This window comes from Nerophis ophidion, linkage group LG07 (assembly GCF_033978795.1).
Source record: "Nerophis ophidion isolate RoL-2023_Sa linkage group LG07, RoL_Noph_v1.0, whole genome shotgun sequence".
Lineage (NCBI taxonomy): Eukaryota > Metazoa > Chordata > Actinopteri > Syngnathiformes > Syngnathidae > Nerophis > Nerophis ophidion.
This window is the reverse complement of record NC_084617.1, coordinates 34456843-34472228: the sequence shown is the minus strand read 5'-3', so window position 1 is coordinate 34472228 and position 15386 is coordinate 34456843. Positions and strand designations below refer to the sequence as shown.

Below are 15386 nucleotides of genomic sequence, written 5' to 3'. Positions count from 1 at the left end.
TGGGGCCTGCAGAGTTAGAACTGGGACTTGCTGCAGTTGAGTTGGAGCCTGCTGAAGTTGAGGTTGGGGGCTGGCAGGCTGAATTGGGGCCTTCTGAGGTTGGAGGCTGGCAGGTATGGCTTGTTGAGGTTGGAACTGGAAACTGGCAGGCACTGCTTGGTGAACAGAGGCCTGCTGGGGAAAAAGACCGGCAAGCTGACCCGGGGCCTGCAGAGGTAGAACTGGTACCTGCTGCAGTTGAGTTGGGGCCTGCTGAGGTTGAGGTTGGAGTCAGGCAGACTGAATTGGGGCCTGCCGAAGTCGGAGGCTGGCAGGTGGAACTTGGGGTATAGATGCATCGGAAAGAGTAGGGGGAATCTGAACTCCTTCTTTGGGCCTAACCACTGGGCCTCCCACAGGTGAACCACACCTTGATGGATCAAATGCTGCCCCTGTAACCGCTGCTCTCTGATCTGCACAATGCACCATTAAAACTTCTACTTCCCTCAAGAAGTTAATTTTAGCATTAGCTGCCTCTATTTCTGTTTTTAACCACAAAGCCTCACTTTTTTCCTGCACATTAAGTCTTGTTCTTCAATATTATGCTTTTCCTGCAACCTTGCTGCCCTGGCTGTCAAAGCAGCCTTCTCCGCCTCCGTTCTAATCCGCAATGATGAAGAGGAATTATTGGACGACCCTCCTGAACTGAAGGACTTGACTAATGCCTCCCTGCTTGACACTATGCCTAGGTGACCAGTTAGTTCATGCCTATATAGGCTATCTGCCTCCTCTAAATTGTCCTTAAAAAAGCAATGTCCTCTGGTGGAGGAGCACTGGTGGGGGTTGAGGGGTTTTCAAGATCTGATATCCATTGGGACACCTCAGCTTCGAAGGCATCTACAAGAGCAATTTTAGACTGATACCATGTTTGGTCATCAGCCCTTCTTTCTTCTGGCTCAAAACCTTCAGAATATGATCTGTGCAGAGATTTAAACTTCATTAGGAACTCATTAAACTTGCTCATATTTATTTTAACTTATTTTGAATCCTCTGCATCCACCATTAAAATTGCTCACATTGTTCATTTGCCTTGTTATGTGTGACATTTTGCTGATTCTGGTGGATCGTCATTTACACTCATTCGGCGGAATTATTAGCTGACATTTTCCTCATTTAATCAACACAAATCTTTCACTTGGTACATCAAAAAGGCTCCAAAAAAAGTCTTTATCCTTTTTGGAAATTAAATGCTCGTACACGGGCTGATGAGTGCGCGCGGGCGCAAACCCGTCACCAAATGTTTGTAATGCAACCTTTAAAAATCATTACGCGGTGATCGCGGTCCCAAAAATAAACAATTCTTGCATGATAATGTCCAGAAAAACTCACTTACATTACTATAGAGTCCTTTTAAAGGGGAACATTATCACAATTTCTGAAGGGTTAAAATCAATAAAAATCAGTTCCCAGTAGCTTATTTTATTTTTCGAAGTTTTAATTTTACCCATCACGCAATATCCCGAAAAACAACTTCAAAGTGCCTGATTTTAACCATCGTAATATCCACCCGTCCATTATCCTTTGACGTCACAGCGTGACCGCACAGAAACAAACATGGCTGATAGCACAGAAAGGTATAGCAATATTAGCTCGGATTCAGACTCGGATTTCAGCGGTATAAGCGATTCAATAGATTACGCATGTATTGAAACGGATGGTTGGATTGTGGAGGCAGGTAGCAAAAACAAAATTGAAGAAGAAACTGAAGCTATTGAGCCATATTACGACAGACAGTGGCACGGGAGGAAGCAAGGATGAATTCGGTGATTGCCTTCTAACCAACGATTGGTATGTGTTTGTTTGGTATTAAATGTGGGTGGAGGGAAAGGCTGGATGCAAATATAGCTACAAATGAGGCATAATGATGCAATATTTACATACAGCTAGCCTAAATAGCATTTTAGCATCGATTAGCTTGCAGTCATGCCGTGACCAAATATGTCTGATTAGCACATTCCACATAAGTCAATAACATCAACAAAACTCACCTTAGTGAGTGGTTCAGTGGTCTATTTTCCAATATTGCAGATTCCCTTGACTTTATCGTTGAAAATGCATCTGCTTTGAGTGTCGCAGGATACCCACACATTCTTGCCATCTCTGTCGTAGCATAGCTGTCGTCAGTAAAGTGTGCGGAACAAACGAGGGACTTTCGCATCTTTTGACCACTGGTGCAACTTGAATCCGTCTCTGTTCGTGTTGTTACACCCTCCGACAACACACAGACGAGGTATGATGTCTCCAAGGTACGGGAAAAAGTCAAAAAAAAGGAAAATAACAGAGCTGATTTGACTTGGTGAGTGTAATAAGATTGAGAAATTGGCGGATCGCTTCATGTTGTGACGTCATGGGTGAAAGGTCATCGCTCCGACAGGCTATCAATTGTAAGGCGTTTAAATCGCCAAATTCTCCCTTTTAGAGTTCGGAAATCGGTTAAAAAAACATATGGTCTTTGTTCTGCAACATCAAGGTATATATTGATGCTTACATAGGTCTGGTGATAATGTTCCCCTTTAACGAATGAGTTAGATGGTTTATCACAAACATTAATGAAAGAAGTAATTTGTTCTCCTGCACCATGGGCTTTGGCCTTGCGTCCTGTTTGGTGCGCAATACTGTCGGTTGTATTTCCACAGCGTGTCTTTGACAACTTGAAGTGGCATAAAACACTGAAAGTGATTGTTCCTATAACCCCTTTGTTCAAATGTTTGTTCCACTTGGGGCGCGGGCATCTTGTCTGACTCACACCATACACAGCCGTCCTTGTCACGTATTGTTCCTTTTCCCGCTATCCTTCCACTAATTCTAACTGATCCAGCAGCGCGTTTGAAGATTATTTTATTTACAAAAATCAAGGAACAGAATACTCGGGAAACAAAATAAAAGGTAGCCTATATAAAGCCTAGGTCTACAGACAGGTGAGGTCAAAGATGGTATGCTGGTGCCCGACTGCTAATCACGCCCGGCGCTCTCCTGCCCCTTATGGGAACTTTTCACCACCTACAAAGAGTGGAACTTTTATGGGAACTTTTCACCACCTACAAAGGGTGCACACTGACATAAACACATCAATCACTCAAAATAATAGAATAAACATGGATTCAAGTATGGCTCTCTATTAGGCTCCTACACTAATTGATAAAACCCAGTCCACATAAAGTGCCTGCAACTTTAACAATAAAGATACGAAAATGGAACAATTCTCCTAGAGCTGGGTGATAAAACAATATCAATACGGTGTATTATCTTCATGAACAACATCAAGCCATAGCAATAAAAAATGTGTTTGATAAAACTTTCGATAATTGTTTTCCCTTCTGTGTCGGAAGAAAGAGGAAGTATGGAATCAAGGTTGTTTACATGAACAAAGGCATTCTGGTAACATAGCAACACAGGAGGTGATGACTGATCTGTGGGCGTGACACGCTAACAGCCAATCAGGGGACAGTATGAAATATCAAGATTGGTTGCACAATCTTGTTGATTCTCTGCATGGAGTGAGAAGCGAAAATGAAAACAAAGAAATTGTGGATAAAAGAGGAAAAGTCACATGGAGAGGTTTTTGTATATTTTCAACGGGACCGTAGTTAGACCACTGTGGTCTGTAAATGATGCAAGGCTCCTTTAAGGAACCATGAGAAGACCCACACTTGTGAGACGTTTTTTTTCCTTTTAACTTTTTTCTATAAAATAATATATAGCGTCTATATGTGTATGTGTGTGTATATATATATATATATATATATATATACATATATATATATATATATATATATATATATATATATATATATATTTTTATACTTATATATTTATGTATATATATATATATATTTATGTATATATATATATATTTATGTATATATATATATATATATATATATATATATATATATATATATACATATATACATATATACATGGGGCGTGAGCGGGTCAGCAGCCAATAAGCAGTGAGGGAGGCCATATATATATATATATATATATATATATATATATATATATATATATATATATATATATATATATATGTATATATATATATATATATATATATATATATATATATATATATATATATATATGTATATGTATATGTATATGTATATACAGTATGTATATATATAAAAGAAAATTGTTGTTTTTTTTCTCCCAGCATGCATCATTTCCAGGAGTGGCTGCGATCACTTCCATCCAAAGTTCCAGGCTGGGAGGACTACTGGAGTCTGCTGCCTTCCTCTTCCTCCCTGCTGGGTCTGGGAGCCCTTGCCTCCCTCACTGCTTATTGGCTGCTGACCCGCCCACGCCCCATGCGGCCGCCCTGTGACCTGGGGGCCCAGTCTGTAGCCGTGAAGGTGGGTCCGGGTTCTTGTCAGCGTCTTGCTCTGCCATCTTACCCCCGCCTCGTTGCAGGGCGACCCCACCTGCAGGCGCTCGGCTCTCCTTCAAGACGATTCTCTGCTGGAGTTCTACTACGATGACACCAGGACGGCCTACGACATGTTCCGCAGAGGCCTGAAGATCGCAGGTCTGACATCTTGTTCACCCAGCAGCAGTAGTCTTATCTATTTGTGGCGTGGTGCTGGTAATATGACATCCCTTTCATGGTCATAGGGGACAGCCACCTGAGGGTTCGATCCCCAGCTTCTACCAACCTAGTCACGTCCGTTGTGTCCTTGAGCAAGACATTGCCCTAACCACGACTTGGGTTGTGGTTAGGGCCTTGCATGGCAGCTCCCGCCATTAGTGTGTGAATGTGTATGTGAATGGGTGAATGTAGAAATAGTGTAAAAGCGCTTTAAGTACCTTGAATGTAGAAAAGCGCTATACAAGTATAACCCCTTTAACACACTAACTTGTTTTAGCTAATTACATATCAGAGTCCTTTAAATTGGTACTTCATGCTAGCATGTTAACATTAGCATAGTAACTTTTTAGCTAATGGTAACGGGTTATAGTTGTATTGCACTTTTCTACCTTCAAGGTACTCAAAGCGCTTTGACACTATTTCCACATTCACATACACATTCATACATTGATGGCGGGAGCTGCCATGCAAGGGTTTAACCACGACTCATCAGGAGCAAGGGTGAAGTGTCTTGCTCAAGGACACAACGGACGCGACGAGGTTGGTAAAAGGTGGAGATCAAACCAGGAACCCTCAGGTTGCTGGCACAGCGACTCTCCCAACCGCGTCACGCCGTCCCCCAAATGTTGCCGCCTTGCTCCTCAGTCCTATAACTTGGGACGTGACACATATTACCTGTTAACTTGTTAGCATGCTAATGTTTACTTGTTAGCATGCTAACCTTTCGAGCCAAATCAGCAGGCGTACAACTCAGTCACACAACTTGGTACATAATACGTTTTAACCTGTTAGAATGCTAATGTTAACATGCTCTTTTTTTCTAGCCAATGGAGCAGAGTCATATAACTTGGTATGTAACATGTTCTGCCTGTTAGCATGCTAATGTAGCATGCCAGCTTTTAAAGCACATTTTTCAGCTGTACACCTCAGATTCATATGACTTGGTATGTTTCATATGCTACCTGTTAGCATGCTAACAGTTATTTATTTTATTTTTATATTTATGTATTCATTTGACAGGGACGGTAAAATTAACATTGCTACCCACAGGTAGCCATGTCAAAGTACACAAGACTTTTAGCCACAGGCTAATTTGCAACTCTTGTTCCTGTTTAGGCTTAAAAAAAAGAAAAGTAGAGAAAAGTGTAAAACACATACAAAAAGATTAAGACAAGTACAGAAATAAAAACACATTGAAAATAATTGGCCCCATATGTGCGTACTACACCCAAATCTAGTGCTCACATTTCTCATTTTCCTTAAGCTACCTGATCTAACAGGTCAGCAGGTGTACACCTCAGAGTGGTGTAACTAGTTGATCCACAAATGATGGCGTAAGCAATTTCGCTGGTTCTTGGCTTCACCGGGCGCTCTGAGCGTGCGCCGTGGGACGGCATAGTAGTTTGGTGTCAGCAGCATTAACACAGCAATTCCCCAGCAGTGGTCGTATTTAGTTTGTTAAGAGAACATTTCCCTAGCAATGGTTTTATCTAGTTGGCTAAGAGAACATTCCCCCAGCAATGGTTGTATCTAGTTGGTTAAGAGAACATTTCCCCAGCAATGGTCGCATCTAGTTGGCTAAGAGAACATTTCCCCAGCAATGGTCGTATCCAGTTGGCTAAGAGAATATTTCCCCAGCAATGGTCGTATCTAGTTGGCTAAGAGAACACTCCCCCAGCAATGGTCGTAGCTAGTTGGTTAAGAGAACATTTATCTAGCAATGGTAGCATCTAGTTGGCTAAGAGAACATTTCCCCAGCAATGGTCGTATCTAGTTGGCGTCAGCAGCATTCACACATTATTTCCCCAGCAGTGGTTGAATCTAGTTGGCTAAGAGAGCATTTCCTCAGCAATGGTTGTATCTAGTTGGCTTAGAGTACATTTCCCCAGCAATGGTAGCATCTAGTCGGTTAAGAGAACATTTCCCCAGCAGTGGTCGTATCGAGTTGGCTAAGAGAACATTCCCACAGCAATGGTTGTATCTAGTTGGCGTCAGCAGCTTTCACACATTATTTCCCCAGCAATGGTCGTATCTAGTTGGCTAAGACAACATTTCCCCAGCAATGGTCGTATCTAATTGGCTAAGAAAACGTTCTCCCAGCAATGGTTGTATCAAGTTGGTTAAGAGAACATTTCCCCAGCAATGGTCGCATCTAGTTGGTTAAGAGAACATCTCCACTGCAGTGGTCGTATCGAGTTGGCTAAGAGAGCATTTACCCAGCAGTGGTCGTATCGAGTTGGCTAAGAGAGCATTTCCCCAGCAATGGTAGAATCTAGTTGGCTGAAGATCATTTCCCCAGCAATGGTCGTATCGAGTTGGCTAAGAGAACATTTCCCCAGCAATGGTTGTATCTCGTTGGCTTAGAGAACATTTCCACAGCAATGGTTGTATCAAGTTGGTTAAGAGAACATTTCCCCAGCAATGGTCGCATCTAGTTGGTTAAGAGAACATCTCCACTGCAGTGGTCGTATCGAGTTGGCTAAGAGAACATATCCCCAGCAATGGTCGTATCTAGTTGGCGAAGAGAACATTTCCCCAGCAATGGTCGTATCTAGTTGGCGAAGAGAACATTTCCCCAGCAATGGTCGCATCCAGTTAGTTAAGAGAACATTTCCCCAGCAATGGTCGTATCTAGTTGGTTAAGAGAACATTTCTCCAGCAATGGTCGTATTTAGTTGGTTAAGAAATGATTTCCCCATCAATGGTCATATCGAGTTGGCTAAGAGAAAATTTCCCCAGCAATGGTCATATCTAGTTGGTTAAGACAACATTTCTCCAGCAATGGTCACATCTAGTTGGTTAAGAGAACATTTCCCCAGCAATGGTCGTATCTAGTTGGTTAAGAGAACATTTCCCCAGCAATGGTTGTATCTAGTTGGCGTGAGCAGCATTCACACATTATTTCCCCAGCAATGGTCGAATTTTGTTGGCTAAGAGAACATATCCCCAGCAATGGTCATATCTAGTTGGCTAAGAGAACATTTCCCCAGCAATGGTCGTATGGAGTTGGCTAAGAAAACATTTCCCCAGCAATTGTTGTATCTAGTTGGCTAAGAGAATATTCCCACAGCAATGGTCGTATCTAGTTGGCTAAGAAAACATTTCCCCAGCAATTGTCGTATCTAGTTGGCTAAGAGAATATTCCCACGGCAATGGTTGTATCTAGTTGGTTAAGAGAACATTTCTCCAGCAATGGTCATATCTAGTTGGCGTCAGCAGCATTCACACATTGTTTCCCCAGCAATGGTCGTATTTAGTCGGCTAAGAGAACATTTCCCCAACAATGGTCGTATGTAGTTAGCTAAGAGAACATTTACCCAGCAATGGTCGTATCGAGTTGGCTAAGAGAACATTTCCCCAGCAATGGTCGTATCTAGTTGGCTAAGAAAACGTTCTCCCAGCAATGGTCGTATCTAGTTGGTTAAGAGAACATTTCCCCAGCAGTGGTCGTATTGAATTGGCTAAGAGAACATTTCCCCAGCAATGGTTGAATCTAGTTGGCTAAGAGAGCATTTCACCAGCAATGGTCGTATTGAGTTGCCTAAGAGAACATTTCCCCAGCAATGGTCATATCTAGTTGGCTAAGAGAACATTTCCCCGGCAATGGTCGTATCTAGTTGGTTAAGAGAACATTTCCCCAACAATGGTCGTATCTAGTTGGCTAAGAGAACATTTCCCCACCAATGGTCGTATCGAGTTGGCTAGGAGAACATTTCCCCAGCAATGGTCGTATCTAGTTGGCTAAGAGAACATTTCCCCAGCAATGTTTGAATCTGGTTGGCCAAGAGAACATTTCCCCAGCAATGGTCGTATCCAGTTGGCTAAGAGAACATTCCCCCAGCAATGTCGTATCTAGTTGGCTAAGAGAACATTCCCCCGGCAATGGTCGTATCTAGTTGGCGTCAGCAGCATTCACACATTGTTTCCCCAGCAATGGTCGTATTTAGTCGGCTAAGAGAACATTTCCCCAACAATGGTCGTATGTAGTTAGTTAAGAGAACATTTACCCACCAATGGTTGTATCGAGTTAGCTAAGAGAACATTTCCCCAGCAATGGTCGTATCTAGTTGGCTAAGAAAACGTTCTCCCAGCAATGGCTGTATCTAGTTGGTTAAGAGAACATTTCCCCAGCAGTGGTCGTATTGAATTGGCTAAGAGAACATTTCCCCAGCAATGGTTGAATCTAGTTGGCTAAGAGAGCATTTCACCAGCAATGGTCGTATTGAGTTGCCTAAAAGAACATTTCCCCAGCAATGGTTATATCTAGTTGGCTTAGAGAACATTTCCCCAGCAATGGTCGTATCTAGTTGGTAAAGAGAACATTTCCCCAGCAATGGTCGCATGTAGTTGGTTAAGAGAACATTTCCCCAGCAATGGTCGTATCTCGTTGGTAAAGAGAACATTTCCCCAGCAATTGTCGCATCTAGTTGGTTAAGAGAACATTTCCCCAGCAGTAGTCGTATCGAGTTGGCTAAGAGAACATTCCTCCAGCATTGGTCGTATTCAGTTGGTTAAGAGAAAAAATCCCCAGCAATGGTCGTATCTAGTTTTGGTCAGCAGCATTCACACATTATTTCTCCAGCAATGGTCGTATCTAGTTGGCTAAGAGAACATTTCCCCAGCAATGGTCGTATCTAGTTGGCTAAGATAAAATTTTCCCTAGCAATGGTCGTATGGAGTTTGCTACGAAAACATTTCCCCAGCAATGGTCGTATCGAGTTGGCTAAGAGAACATTTCCCCAACAATGGTCGCATCTTGTTGGCTAAGAGAACATTTCCCCAGCAATGGTCGTATCTAGATGGCAAAGAGAACATTTCCCCAGCAATGGTCGCATCTAGTTAGTTAAAAGAACATTTCCCCAACAATGGTCACATCTAGTTGGTTAAGAGAACATTTCCGCAGCAATGGTCGCATCTAGTTTGTTAAGAGAACATTTCCCCAACAATGGTCACATCTAGTTGGTAAAGAGAACATTTCCCCAGCAATGGTCGCATGTAGTTTGTTAAGAGAACATTTCCCCAGCAATGGTCGTATCTAGTTGGTAAAGAGAACATTTCCCCAGCAATGGTCGCATCTAGTTGGTTAAGAGAACATTTCCCCAGCAGTAGTCGTATCGAGTTGGCTAAGAGAACATTCCTCCAGCAATGGTCGTATTCAGTTGGTTAAGAGAAAAAATCCCCAGCAATGGTCGTATCTAGTTGTGGTCAGCAGCATTCACACATTATTTCTCCAGCAATGGTCGTATCTAGTTGGTTAAGAGAACATTTCCCCAGCAGTGGTCGTATTGAATTGGCTAAGAGAACATTTCCCCAGCAATGGTTGAATCTAGTTGGCTAAGAGAGCATTTCACCAGCAATGGTCGTATTGAGTTGCCTAAGAGAACATTTCCCCAGCAATGGTTATATCTAGTTGGCTTAGAGAACATTTCCCCAGCAATGGTCGTATCTAATTGGTAAAGAGAACATTTCCCCAGCAATGGTCGCATGTAGTTGGTTAAGAGAACATTTCCCCAGCAATGGTCGTATCTCGTTGGTAAAGAGAACATTTCCCCAGCAATGGTCGCATCTAGTTGGTTAAGAGAACATTTCCCCAGCAGTAGTCGTATCGAGTTGGCTAAGAGAACATTCCTCCACCAATGGTCGTATTCAGTTGGTTAAGAGAAAAAATCCCCAGCAATGGTCGTATCTAGTTTTGGTCAGCAGCATTCACACATTATTTCTCCAGCAATGGTCGTATCTAGTTGGCTAAGAGAACATTTCCCCAGCAATGGTCGTATCTAGTTGGCTAAGAGAACATTTCCCCAGCAATGGTCGCATGTAGTTGGTTAAGAGAACATTTCCCCAGCAATGGTCGTATCTCGTTGGTAAAGAGAACATTTCCCCAGCAATGGTCGTATCTAGTTGGTTAAGAGAACATTTCCCCAGCAGTAGTCGTATCGAGTTGGCTAAGAGAACATTCCTCCACCAATGGTCGTATTCAGTTGGTTAAGAGAAAAAATCCCCAGCAATGGTCGTATCTAGTTTTGGTCAGCAGCATTCACACATTATTTCTCCAGCAATGGTCGTATCTAGTTGGCTAAGAGAACATTTCCCCAGCAATGGTCGTATCTAGTTGGCTAAGAGAACATTTCCCCAGCAATGGTCGTATCTAGTTGGCTAAGATAACATTTTCCCTAGCAATGGTCGTATGGAGTTTGCTACGAAAACATTTCCCCAGCAATGGTCGTATCGAGTTGGCTAAGAGAACATTTCCCCAACAATGGTCGCATCTTGTTGGCTAAGAGAACATTTCCCCAGCAATGGTCGTATCTAGATGGTAAAGAGAACATTTCCCCAGCAATGGTCGCATCTAGTTAGTTAAGAGAACATTTCCCCAACAATGGTCACATCTAGTTGGTTAAGAGAACATTTCCGCAGCAATGGTCGCATCTAGTTAGTTAAGAGAACATTTCCCCGACAATGGTCACATCTAGTTGGTAAAGAGAACATTTCCCCAGCAATGGTCGCATGTAGTTTGTTAAGAGAACATTTCCCCAGCAATGGTCGTATCTAGTTGCTAAAGAGAACATTTCCCCAGCAATGGTCGCATCTAGTTGGTTAAGAGAACATTTCCCCAGCAGTAGTCGTATCGAGTTGGCTAAGAGAACATTCCTCCAGCAATGGTCGTATTCAGTTGGTTAAGAGAAAAAATCCCCAGCAATGGTCGTATCTAGTTGTGGTCAGCAGCATTCACACATTATTTCTCCAGCAATGGTCGTATCTAGTTGGCTAAGAGAACTTTTCCCCAGCAATGGTCGTATCTAGTTGGCTAAGAGAACATTTCCCCAGCAATGGTCGTATCTAGTTGGCTAAAATAACATTTTTCCTAGCAATGGTCGTATGGAGTTGGCTAAGAAAACATTTCCCCAGCAATGGTCGTATCGAGTTGGCTAAGAGAACATTTCCCCAACAATGGTCGCATCTTGTTGGCTAAGAGAACATTTCCCCAGCAATGGTCGTATCTAGATGGCAAAGAGAACATTTCCCCAGCAATGGTCGCATCTAGTTAGTTAAGAGAACATTTCCCCAACAATGGTCACATCTAGTTGGTTAAGAGAACATTTCCCCAGCAATGGTTGTATCTAGTTGGCGAGGAGAAAAGTGCAAAGCTGCCTGTACGTCATAATCGTCTTGAAGTTACGATCAGGGATTATGTTGATTATGATATGAGCGAGACTGCAGACTACATTTTTAAAATGTATTTTTAATGAGTGATATTGACCGTTTCGATTCAAACCTGAGCTGCTCTCTGCAAATGGCCGCAATTTGAACATAAAGAGTCATAATAGTACAAAGATGACACTAACTTGTGTCAGTAAACGTACGTCATTTATTTTTTGGACAAAATAAAACAATTTTGAATCGAGCCCACATACTTTGACTCTTAATTATGTGTATCTGGGTGGAATGAAATCACCTCACATGACCTTCTGTGTGATGCTCTTCAGAAAGCGGTCCATGTCTGGGCTTCAGGAAGCCGAGCCAACCTTACCAGTGGATCTCCTACTCTGAGGTCTGGCATATTTCTACCTTCCACTTCTTGGTGTCCAACCTGGTCTTTTTGGAACCCTTCAGGTGGCCCAGCAAGCCCACCTGCTGGGCTCTGGTCTGCTGGCGAAAGGCTGCCAACCCAAGCCTCAGCAGTTTGTTGGCATATTTGCACAAAACAGACCAGAGGTAGGTCCCAAATACACCGGGCTAGTGATGTTAGCCGCTCGTATCAGTCAAACACATGTCTGTACAGTGTGGGAGAAGGAGATGATTATACTTTTGATGATATGTGGACTTTGCACTGCACACTTGAATGAAACATATAGGGGAATATTTCCTGCGGGTGGTCATATTAAAGGAATCCTTCTGCCCATTCTCATACCCCATGGTAGGGTTGTGGGAAAACTATACATTTTCAAATTAATCATGAATCTTATTTGTAATGATTCTTAATCAATAAAAAAAAAAAAAATCCAAAGTTAATTTAAAAAATATTATTTATTTTTTATTAATTAGAGTCAATCCGTCTTGTGCAGCCAAATCATAGTGTTAATGTAGATCAGGGGTGGCCACACCTTTTCTGCAGTTCAGCTACTTTTCCATTGACCAATCGGAGGAGATCATTCATATCGAAATGTATATTGATTTATTTATGAAAGAGAGGTTAGCAAGTTTATCTATCCATTTTTTACCGCTTGTCCCGTTCGGGGTCGCGGAGATGCTGGAGCCTATCTCAGCTGCATTCGGGTGGAAGGCAAGGTACACCCTAGAAAAGTCACCACCTCATCACAAGGCAAACATAAATAGACAACATTCACACACTAGGGACCATTTAGTGTTGGAAATCAGCCTATCCCCAGGTGGATGTCTTTGGAGGTGGGAGGGGCCTATCTCTAGGTACATGTCATTGGAGGCGGCGTGGTGTGGTTGGGAGCGTGGTCGTGCCAGCAACGTGAGGGTTCCTGGTTCAGTCCCCAGCTTCTACCAACCTAGTCATGTCCATTGTGTCCTTGAGCAAGACACTTCACCCTTCTTCCTGATGGGTCGTGGTTGGGGCCTTGCATGGCAGCTCCCGCCATCAGTGTGTGAATGGGTGAATGTGGAAATAGGTTAACTGTGTTCAATTTGTTTAATGATAATACACACGTTTCTTTCATGATGACAACAATATAAGTTGGTATGACTGTGATGACTTGCATTGATTAGAATCAGACAGTAGTGATGAAAACGTCCACTTTTTCAAATGGAGGAGGAAAAAAAGTCCTCCTTCCTGTCCAATACCACTTTAAAGTGTCCAGCTTCCATACTCCTTTTTATACACCTTACAAGAAATACATTGGTGGCAAACTCCGTAGCTTGCTAGCTTGTGCACGCTAGCTTTCTGACATTCTTATTTTATGAGCAGAGGCAGGATGAAGCAGGGCTTTTATTTTGAAGACCGGAACTGTCTTGTTGGTTTTTAAGCTTTTGACGGCAGGTATGGTTGAAGTCAAATGTGTTTCTCACCTTCCGGTCGGTCGTTTTTTCTCTATAATGATCTGGCAGCAGCCAGCGTCATCTCACAAGACCTTCGGATGCTGTGAATGTCAATCAAGTGATGTCTTGGTGAAGATTGATGATCGCTCATTTTTAGGTCATAGACTGACACACCCTCCACCATCCTCCGCAAGCTCCCCATCCGTGAAATGGCCACCCCTGACGCAGGGGAATGTGTTTCCTGCGGGTGGTCATATTCAAGGCATCCTTCCGTCACAATTTTATGCTGCCCATTTTCATACCCCATGGTCGGGTGTGGAAAAACTATACATTGTCAAATTAATCAAGATTTTTATTTGTAACGATTCTTAATCAATTAAAAAATATATTTTTCTTAACTAATTATTTTTTAATCCGTCCTCTCCAGCCACTCAGACAAATCATATATCTTTTTATGTATATGATCTATATCTGCTACACCCATTTAAGTGTTGGGTATTACTCTTGTTGACTTATTCGTATTTGACTTTATTCAATGTTTGGCTAGAATTTCATCAAACAAAATCATTTTTCTTTAAGAAATTAGAAATTGATCAGAGCTGTTTATCTATTGTACGGAGGAATGTAGTTTGTCACAGAACTGGCAGCCAGTGTTATTAAAAAGTGTTTCTAATCGATTCTGAATCGAATTGTTACCCCCAAGAATTGAATCGAATCAGAATGGTGAGGTACCCAAAGATTCATAATAGTAATTAGAAGCTGTACATCTATTTGTGGAGTGCTATTGTAACTATATGAACTACCGTATTTCCTTGAATTGCCGCCGGGGCACTAATTAATTTAAAACGTCTTCTCACTCCTGCTTACCAAAGGGATATGGTAAAAGTAAGCATGCGCTAATTATTTTAAAACCTCTTCTCACTCCGGCACTTACCAAAGGTATGCAGTAAAAATTTGAGTGTGATGTAAGCTTGGACCTTAAATCCTACTGAATAGCTCTTAATCTTCTTCCCTTTATGCGATTTCAAATTACCGGTATTGAAATCAGCCTCCTCCATTTTGAAAATGATGACAGGGGAAGTGTCACTCATGATGCCACGAGTTTGACCAGGCAGTAATACTAAGCATGCGCTAATTATTTTGGAAAGCGAGTTTGACCCGGCAGTAATTCAAGGCAGGCGCATACTATATGCCCTGTGGCAATTCAAGGAAATACGGTACTTCCTGTTGTTACATGGGAACTACTTCCTTTTGTTACATAGGAACTATTTCCTGTTGTTACATAGAAGTGTTTGACCAAAACTATTGTAAACAAAAGTAAATTAACACTCGTTTCAATAATGTGTGTCCAGGAAATGATTCGCTAAGTTTGCACACATGAACAAAAAAACGATTTTGAGGAAATAAAGATATCAATTTAAAGGCCTACTGAAACTCACTACTACCGACCACGCAGTCTGATAGTTTATATATCAATGATGACATATTAACATTGCAACACATGCCAATACGACGGGGTTAGTTTTACTAAATTGCAATTTTAAATTTCGCTTGAAGTATCCTATTGAAAACGTTGCGGTATGATGACGCGTATGATGACGCGTGCGCGTGACGTAGTGGATTGTAGCGGACATTTGGATTCAGCACCGATCCCGGCTATAAGTCGTCTACTTTAATCGCATAATTACACAGTATTCTGGGCATCTGTGTTGCTGAATCTTTTGCAATTTGTTCAATTAATAATGGAGACCTC

At 42.1% G+C, this 15386-nt stretch overlaps 1 protein-coding gene across 4 annotated transcripts in view; it reads left to right on the top strand.

Moving 5' to 3' along the window:
- Positions 1–15386, top strand: part of acsl2 (acyl-CoA synthetase long chain family member 2) — a 98738-nt gene that overhangs the window by 41453 nt on the left and 41899 nt on the right. For all 4 annotated transcript variants that reach the window (XM_061906069.1, XM_061906068.1, XM_061906070.1 and 1 more), the window contains 4 exons: positions 4196–4394; positions 4453–4567; positions 12115–12179; positions 12242–12343. In XM_061906069.1, coding sequence (XP_061762053.1) covers positions 4197–4394; positions 4453–4567; positions 12115–12179; positions 12242–12343 — 480 coding nt within the window. In that variant the 5' untranslated portion in view covers position 4196. The remainder of the gene's footprint in view (positions 1–4195; positions 4395–4452; positions 4568–12114; positions 12180–12241; positions 12344–15386) is intronic.